At 40.0% G+C, this 9,866-nt stretch overlaps 1 protein-coding gene across 2 annotated transcripts; it reads right to left on the reverse strand.

Annotated features, from left to right (window-relative positions):
• Positions 1-4,089: 4,089 nt before the first annotated feature.
• Positions 4,090-5,795, reverse strand: mgst1.2 (microsomal glutathione S-transferase 1.2). 2 transcript variants are annotated; one of them, XM_079655952.1, is made up of 4 exons: positions 5,698-5,795; positions 5,197-5,361; positions 4,635-4,726; positions 4,090-4,442 (listed from the first exon to the last, which is right to left on the reverse strand). In XM_079655952.1, the coding sequence occupies exons 2-4, from the start codon at positions 5,311-5,313 to the stop codon at positions 4,196-4,198; spliced, it is 456 nt and encodes a 151-aa protein (XP_079512078.1). In that variant the 5' UTR covers positions 5,314-5,361; positions 5,698-5,795; the 3' UTR covers positions 4,090-4,195. The 2 variants fall into 2 exon arrangements, with proteins under 2 accessions (XP_079512078.1, XP_079512079.1); XM_079655953.1 differs by having other exon boundaries at positions 5,197-5,339; positions 5,698-5,787.
• Between the last annotated feature and the right edge of the window lie 4,071 nt (positions 5,796-9,866).

A 9,866-nucleotide genomic window follows, 5' to 3' on the forward strand; every position in this document is an offset into this window, starting at 1 on the left:
TTAGTGAGGCGTCCTCCTGGGTGTGTCTGTGGTTATTACTTATAGAAAGGGGTTGAGGTGTTCCTCCGCCTCCATCCAAACTGTGAAATGCCTGGCTTGTCTGAGGAATGAGAGACCCTGGAGGGCCAAGGGTCCCGAACAAATGAGCTCCCATAAAACTCCTCTACTTATAAAGGGACAGGACACAATGCAGACGAGCAACCGCCCAAAGCAGCCTTCATGGTAATTTCCCCACTATTTACAGTGCCCACCCATGGGTTTCACTGCTCTGTGTTGGAGCCAGTCACCTTCATGTGAAGCGTGAGGCATTCATCATCTGACACATCTAAACAAGTCTGTACGCTTCACTTCCTAACCGCAAACACAAGCGGTGATGGCGATAACTCAGTATAAAAATGTTAGCAAATTGGGCTAAATGATACCGATGCTGTTGTTGTTCCTTGCATTTAGCCTTTGCATATGTTACAGTGTTTGTGCTCTGCTGGAAATGAAATGAAAGCTGCGTTGTGGAATATGCAGGGGAATGTTTTCAGCCGAGCAAATTAAGTTAATTGTTTGAGCTGAAGCGCTTTTATGAGCTGCACCTGGTCCATAAATGAGTCCTAATGAGGAGCATCTCAGTTGACTTTTAAAATGCCTCCCTCTAGTGGAAGACAGACACACATCTGAAGCGTCACTGTCAGCTCTCCTCTGGTCCTGCTAATGAAACAACTGAATGCTCCTGCACTTGTTAATGTAGTTGTGAATAAGACTGTACATAGAATGTCTAGAGTAAAACATAAACTGAATTTCATAAATGGCTCTTTTATATCTCCCAATGTTCAACTCCTCCTCACGTGACTCCATTCTCTGTTTGTTTTATCAGTTGGCAGCACGTTATTACACCTTTTATCAGTCAATAAAGGAAATTAATAATGAACGAAAAAATATAATATATCGTAAAAATGCAGACACTCTTGCATGGATTTTCAGTGTGTTTAATTAAAAAGTTTAAATCGAATTTGAAGAATTACTCTTTGTATAGAAATTATGGTTTTCCTTGTTGAATTGAAATTACAGATGAGAAGACTAACGAATGATACTGCAGATATATTTCACTATTTTCAACAATATCATAATAAAATTATCAATAGCTTCCTAAACAATAGTGATACTTGGAAGACAATTAGGACAAGGAGCAGTTTCATTTCTAGAAAGAAAATAAATTAAGGAAATGCAATCCATTTCAAGTTCATTTAAAGACACATTTTGAACATAAAAAATTAACCATAGAACTGAACGAAGACAGTTTCCACTTAACTAGAAAACATAACAGGTATAGAATAGAATATATAGTTTGATTGGTACGTTTAAGAAGCCCCTACATGCTGGATTACATCAGGTGGGAACTCAAGAAATGTCGATGTCAAATGGTTTAATTCATTTTTTTTTATTTCTCCCTCAACTGAACTCAACATCTGAGACGGAGAGGATATGATTGATATTAAAATAAAGACATATACTTTATCATATTTATTCAACTTTAGATATTTGACATGAGCATTACAACTTGAAAAAAGGAAACCATTTCAAATAAAATGATTGAGTTTATGTGTTTGCTGTCAGCTCAGTCACACCTGACAACAAAATAGACATTACTTTAATTTTGTTTAAGATAATGTTTTCAATTTGTCAACACCCTGCTGAGATTCACATAGCATAAAATGACACCAAAGATGAGCCATGTCAATTTGTTCTGCCTTTTGTAATAAAGTAAGTCTATTCACAGATACTATTTGTATTTGCAATATTATTCTTAACACTCATATCTAAATAGTTATACATGTTTTTTGTTGGTAGCTGTGTATGTTAGCAAAACATCTTAGAAATCCAGATTCTAAGACATGTTGTCTAACTTTTAATAATAATACATATTCCTTGACATGTTTTATTAAAGTGTTTCGCCATTCCCATAGATATTTAACCATGCAGGGACCTTCATAACAAAGACAAGGCAAGTAGAGACACATTTATCTTGTTTGTGTGGTCCAACAGGAAGTTAAATCAGTTAAACCGTTTCAGGATTATGTGAGTGTGCAGGTAAGAGTTTATAGTACATGTTGCCTTGTTTTCTGCACAGTCATTGTGAAGAGCAAAAAATGAGTCCAAAGATTGGACAGGTTGGCATCCATCCTGGGGCTGTGCAATCTTTGGAAGGATATTAGTCCTCAAATAACAGGTACAGTTAGGTTGGCTAATGTAGTAGCAACTTAACCTCAGATACACTGATACTCGCACATATGATCCATGTAAAGCAGGCTCATCAGCACCCGAACACATGTACAGAGAGGGCATGTGATTTTCGTGGGAAGGCCCAGACAACCGTGATATGCCGTGGCCAGTGGCGGTTCCACGGGGTGGCACGGGGTGGCAGCTGCCACCCCAGCTGCCACCCCAGTTGGCAGCTTTGTTTTGAAAGGAAAATCGTGGCTCATCGGACATTTATGAGAGAAAATCTCTAATGTCCGAGTGCAAGTGAATGCAGCACAAGACGCGAGCCTTGTAACCCCCCCCCCTGGCGCGAGCTTGGAAATATGATTGGCGGGGATTTCATTTGAACGGTAGGACAGCACAAAACGAGAAGCATTTCGGATCCAAGTAGACAGAAGGAATGAGGTATTTGCGGTCAGGGTATGGCTGGGGTAGGCTACAGCCATACCAATAAATGGTTTAGCCCCACCATCAACAATGATGTTAAAGTAAGCAAAATATAGTCTGCCAACTCGCGGAGTAAATTGCACAGACAGCAGTTAGTAAGATTGATTTCAGTAGCCACTTGTCTGGAAATACCGAAGACCAGAAACGGTTTTGAAAACTTTTGTCATGTAGTGATCGTCTTCTCAATAGAACATTTGATAATGTCTTCTGGCCAATCAGAATCAAGATAACAGCGTGGTGACGTTTCAGGAAGTCCCGACGGAGAATACTTTTGCTGTAGTACATCTCTATATACATCGATACAATATTACGTGTTGATTTCTATCAACACGTAATGAAATAAGACCCCACGGTTTGATGATTGATAGGTGTGTGGGCTGTCTTTCATTTTGACACACAGAACAATGGGGGCTATCCACCCTTATCCACAATGTAAAGTAATTCACACAGCCTCTTCCCTCTCTTCTCTGTGAGGAGCAGCAGGTTCAGCTTTCAGAACAAAGTAACAAAAAATTAAAATGGCATTCATTTTTTTAAATATGTCGTTGAGTAATAGATTTATTTATTTTTCTTCTCAAGAGAGTACCATAATGTGTATTTTATGTTAGTATTTCAAAAAATCTCCTGGGGAAGAATCCCCCCAGACCCCCCTGCAAGGGTTGGGTTTTCAGCATGTCAACTCTTTCACTTGTGGGGAAATTGCAGGATTGGCTCCAGGTCGCCCTTTTTATTTACTACAAGACAAATGTGCCTTTTTATTTCATACAGGTCAATTTGGATTGAGACAGGGAAATAATCTAAACCTCACGCGTGGCGTTTCACTGTCAAGGGGAGCGTGTATGTAATTACATTGCAAATACTGACTTGAGCCCCACTACTGTATGGGTTAGCCCTACCATAGATTACCCAACACAAATACTCTGGCGCCGCCACTGTTTGCGGTCTACAATAACAAAGAAGAGCCTGTCAAGTTTGGCTCTACTCAGCATTGAATCAAAACGCACCATAGCTTTAAATCTTAATAAGTTTGTGAGGCGTTTTCCTGAAAAAGATGTTAATCGCCACATTCAGCTGTTATAGGCATGCCAACTTGATGCTCTGCTCACGGATGACTTGATGAACATTAACAACTGTTAAGATGATGACCTTAAATGTGTAAATACATGTTTCTTCTTTGTGGGGGTCTGCCCCCAAAAAACTGTTTCAAGTCCTGAGAAAGTAAAATAAGACGGTGTGTAAAACTTCAATGGCCAGCCAAAAAAAAGTAACCACTGAATGATCCTGCTATCGTTTAAGTACCTGTTTCACCTATAGAAGAACTTAGAAACAAGGTTGTTAGCAAAGTTGATACAAAAACACCTCCACCCTTGACATTAGTTGCAGGACAAAGAGTAAGTGTAAAGGTTGTTTATTTATCAGACTGAAGCCAGAACAGAGTAAAAAACAGATACAGGTTTCATGTTGGCATGTGAAGAGGTCAACTGGTCCAGTTTGGTTTCTAAAGGTAGAGAACGGTGCTAAGCACGTTGTAAGACATGGAGAAGTTGACCAGCAAGCCGACCACCCAGGACAGAGCCCTGCTGGGCTGAGGCAGAGAGAACAGGTAGGCGATGGTGTGGCATATGCGAGAGCCGGCGAAGATGCGGAAGTGAAGCAGAGCGGTCGACAGCACAGGGCCAGTCAGAGTGTAAAGCAGGCCGACCAACACGAAGGGAATAATGTTCTCTAAGTCATTCTGGTGACACCTGGAGAACAAAAACACATAGGACCTATTAGTATCTATCACAACTTGCTTTTATTGGATAATTTACCATTTGAATTGCCCATAGAAGTCTTTTATCTGGTTTAGTTATTATCTAGCTTTCCATGATAACCTAGCCAGGATTTGCTGTGACCCTATGTGTGTTAAGGTCACTCATAACCTCTTATCATCTCACCTTCGAACTCGCTCTACATCTGGATGGTTCCTCAGCAGCTTCTTCCTCTCCTCTGCAGGCTTTATGGCCACATCTTCCTCATTTGCAAAAGCCTAAATTAGGGAGATAAAATGAAATAAATTGACACAAAAACCAAAGTTAGCGCGAGTTAGACATTCCACATTTCCCTCTCAAAGACCAGGAGAAAAACCAATACAATTCTTATCGATTTTCCAGAAAAAACTAATGTAGAACAGAAATATATTTGTTAACCTGTTAAGCCCGGGAGCCATTCAAGGGTGGTTTTCACTATAAGTTACGGGTCTTTTTTGGACGGAAACTATCATTTAATTTGTTTTACTATGTTCAATCTGAATTTACTTTAAAATAAAAACGTCTATATTGATTTTGACTTTTCTACATCCAACCCACAGGTGTATCATTGCTTTAAGAAAAAAGATTATTAATGTACCCCTTTTAGAAGTGAAGATATAGCCATTTGTTCTGGGCATGTCATTTTCGAGTCTGAAATCTGGAAAAACAGGCTCAGGGCTTAATAGGTAGCACCACTATTGTTACTTACCCCTCTGGTAATGCGGTAGAATGCAGTCAAGGGAGCCATCAGCAACATTTTCACAACGACAATGACTGCATAGGTGGTGAAAGCCTTAAACACCTCATCTTCCATAAGCTTTGCCATCTCTGCTGGTTTACAACTGAATCACGCTGAGGAAGAGATAGGATCACGCTGTGGCAAAGATACAAAATAGACTTAACAAAACAACATAGATTTAAAACAATCCTGCTGCCAAATGTCTTCAAAACGTCCACAAAAGTGTCAAACGTGGGATCAGAGTGCACTCAAGGCTTATTACTATCAAGTGGAGAATATTAGGTTGTTTGTAAGGTTTTAAATGCACTGTTTATACAGATCAAGTAAAAGAAACAGACACACCTCTGCTACAAAAACTGAACAAACAACTTTCAGCTTGTGGGTTTTAAAGTAAGTCCGACCACATATGAATGTGAATGCAATATTATCTAAAATACAGAAAACCATTCACAGTTCAACAGCTCTACTTACGTGCTGGGGTGACTCAGCAGAAGTGAAGAAAGTCTGTGTCTGTTAGGCAAACTGACCCAGAAAACTCAGGGGGCAGGGCTACAACTGCAGGACAAAACACACAGCTTCCTGGTTGTAGGAATGTCCCTCTCTGTCATACATTCCAAGATTCTAATGCTTAGTGTGTCAAATGCAGCATGACAAAAAATACCAGGAAGTCATTTTTCATCTGTTTCAATTTTGCAGTTTATTAGGCAGCATGTTTTTCTAGGTATTCTAACATTTATGTATACAGATGATACTGACCCACAATCCGCTGCACAGAGGACAAAGTGCAATGCTTTCATGAGTATAGTCCAATGAGTACATACTCCATGCATTTTTTGTAAGAGCAGCTATAGTTTAAAAGAAACACTATGCGATTTGAAACTCAGCGATGTTTCTCCATTTCGCCCTACATCTGCTTCCTATTTTTAAGATTTGCATATTTCAAATTCACTTACACTGCCTTAAGAATTGATATGTTCAGTATTTGAGGATTGCTGTGTATGGATTTATTTAATATAAGTTTGGACCTTTGCTAATCGTACCAACTCTGAATGACTTGAACTATTTAAGGAAGGGTAGGGAGTAGTGTGAGTGGGTAGGCCTACAACTTATGCATATGAGGAGTGTGTTAAGTTTAATGCATTTTTAAGTACCGTAATTTTCGGACTATAAGGCGCACCTGAATATAAGCCGCAGCAGCTAAATTGAATGATGTGTACATATATAAGCCGCACTGGACTATAAGCCGCAGGTGTTTTAATGTTTAATTACCATATGTAAGGGTTCGTGCACAGAGGGGATTGTCGGGAAAGAGATGGCTGTTTGAGGAAGCTCCCATTTATTAACATTTCAACAAACAAGTCGCATATTTGCATAACGTATTCAAGTGTTACCATTTAGTGCAATAGTAGCTACAGAACATGTACTGTGCTGTGTAAACTGTACTGTATCACATAGCGTTTCAGACTCACAAACTTTTAAACTTTCAAACTTAAACGGTGCGCTCCCATCGCACGTACCGGCAGTGATCTACAGCAGTGGTTTTCAACCAGTGGTACGGGGACAAACTGTCTCGCTCTCGTAATGTCTGTCTGTCTTGCTCTCGTTCTGTCTCTCGTACCACTCTCTGTTCCACTTTTACTTTTGCGCGCTACCTGTCTCACTCTTTTCCGGCCTCCAGCTTTTCCTGCTGGAACCCGCCGCTTAAAGTTGGGGGTCCGCGCACCGGCCATAGAGCCCATAGAGTTAAAGGTGGTGGACTGTTACCTGTAAAATCCATAGATTTAGGAGGTCCCCTAGTGGCCATTAGCTGTAAAAATCCATAGATTAGCCGCACCGTTATATAAGCCGCAGCGTTGAAAAATGGGAAAAAAGGCGCGGCTTATAGTCCAAAAATTACGGTACACTCATTGAAAACATCTCTTTTGGATGAGATTGACTTATAATAATAATTGTGAATGAAGCACGATTTAATGCTTTTCATTACAACATCAAATATATTGCTCTACATGCTGGAGTTTATTACTCTGCATGCTATATGTATATACCCAAACCCATGGACAGTAGATTAGCCATGCAGTCAGTTCAATTTAGATAGAAATACATTTAAATGACGTAACCATCGCCAGTGAAAAGCATCAGTGTCTTTTTGAACCCTTGTTGATTGTTAATTTGAAAGGACTTCACAATATGTACTATTTGTCCCCGTGATCTGATGCATTATGGATTTTTTTTTTTTCGATGAATGTGTTTGTAGCCCCAGCTGCCTGGTGGGAAAACAAAGTTTGACTTGACTTGAGATCTGTTGTTAGCACAGATCAGAAAAACCTCAAGGACCAATTTAGACTGACTGCAGGTGTCGGTTTATACCCTCATCTGAGAGGGGATTTTGCTGTTGCGCTTGAAACCTTTCACAGCTCAGTTTCAAAACCCCAATAGTGAATTGGGAGTACGAGTTGCAAGAATCAGGGAGTGCACGCTTACAGGCGTCGTATGTGAGAGATACTGTATGTCAATTTGAACATATTAGGTTGTCAAGTAACATGATGAAGGGTTGAATGTTATTCATATAAATACAATCACAATCATAAGTCATTAAAAAATAAAGAATAACATGACATTTTCGCAAAGCTTCATCCCTTATTTTAGGGCTATTTGTGGGCATTAAGGAGCTCGACAGCAATTAATGCAGAAGATGTATTCCATGTATTTAAGTGTATTTGACACTTTTCGCAAAAGTGATGTTTAAACAAGCCAAGTCAAAGTAGATCACGGAGGAATTGTCATTTGCGCTCCTTGCCATTTCAAAATGTCCTGCTGTCTTGAGACCCCAAAGGGGAACATTTTGAAGCAGCACTACAGTTACAGTTATGTGATTCAGTGCTTGAACATCCACATTCTATGACTCGGAAAGTTCCAATATGTCCAACTGTGTTGTTTATAACATGAGATAGTATCCCGTTTTTAAAGAAGTCCTCATGTCAACAAAAGTTTATCTCTCAAGATAATTAAACACAAATGTAATGGATTAGTCCGGCAACCTCACGTTCTGATCAGTGAGCGGGTGGCGACTCTTTTGGTTGCAAAATTAAGTGGGGTTGTTCAGAAGAACCCAACTTCTTCTTCTTCTTAGATTCTCTCAGTTTTAGAACTTCAACCTTTTCATAGTGTGGTTTTAAGTTCATGAAAGGTAATTGTTACTTTTAAGTTGCCTAGAAAGGCGGGTACTGCGTTCCGTTGTACTTTGACCACCCTTTCATATCACTGCTGGTTCCAAAAGATCAAGGTGGCAACTACTATAATGACAAACTCAATGTTCCCAACTCTAGTCCACAAACCAATGGGTGAAGTCATGGTGATTATGCCCATCTCTACACAATCCATGGGATAAGTGTAAATTGTCAATTGCTCACAAGTCATAATGTTGAGAATCCTTCCCATCATTCTTAACGCCTGGGACACATTTCTGCAGATCTGCTTGTTGAGTGAGGTGGATTAACAGTAGACTTGCAGCTCCCTTGCTTCAAATATCAAGTGTTTCAATCTGTTGGGATTTTGGTAGCAGCTTTTAAAGCAGCCAGGCTCTCTTCTCTCCGTTCTTCATCCTCCCATCGTCGCTCAGTGAACTCCTGTCCCCAGACCGTGTGGCTAGATTTCAGCTGGGTAAAGTCGAGATCACTTTTGTCTCAAACAATGCTGTCATATCTCTTTAATCAAATGTGTGTCACGTTGGTGTGTTTTGAGACGCTTGAAACATTGAGTCTGAGCTCACACAAAGAGCTTGTCTTACCAGCATGAAGCACTTTGAAAAGGGTACGCAACACCTGACAAAGAGACCAGGCTTGTTATTTCTCCCTGTGCACCAGCTCCTCTCCCTGTCACATCCCACTAAGCCCAGTTGATTCTCTGAACCGGGAGGGTGTACACCAGTTTGGGAGGGGAGTCACAGTCGGTTATGCTTAGTTGTTGGAGAGCAATGTCTGCCTAAGAAAAACACTATTTTGATAATGTGTCTATTTAGCCCGAGGCATGTTTTCCATGATTTGACATGCTGATACATGTAGAGGCATGATGCTAATGACAGGTGACAAACACACACACATATGATGTTAGTTGTTTCAATGCCTCTCACTGCGCCGGCTGTATAGGAGTTGCTTCAGCTGTGTTTTTTAGTTGTCTGTCTAATGCGCATCTGACAGAACAGGTCCTGTTTTAATCAATACAGCTGTCTACACAGGCTTGTGTTTCACTCACCCTGTATGTGCGACCCAAAGCATATTGTTTTACACTTCAATTTATTTATTTTTTTGTGAGTTGTGCTGTTAGCTCTGCCAAAATGCTACTGTACACTCAATACTTTGCCTGAATGCATCCTGTACTTGTTAGAAGACTGAACCATACTACACAGCAGAAATCTATCCCAAGGATAAAAAATGTAACATTAAACTAGTGATGATTTAAAGGTCCGCTATTACTGTTTTTCATCAATATATTATGGGTCTCAGATATATACAAAACATGTCTCAGAAGTGTTCGGTTCGAAATACCAAACAGATCATTGCAGCATCCCATAGTCCCCTCTGTTTCAGCCTTGTTTCAAAAGTGCTGATTCTCTGTCTTTACTTTAGATGAAAATAAGGAGC

This window comes from Notothenia rossii, assembly GCF_949606895.1.
Source record: "Notothenia rossii genome assembly, chromosome: 10".
Classification (NCBI taxonomy): domain Eukaryota; kingdom Metazoa; phylum Chordata; class Actinopteri; order Perciformes; family Nototheniidae; genus Notothenia; species Notothenia rossii.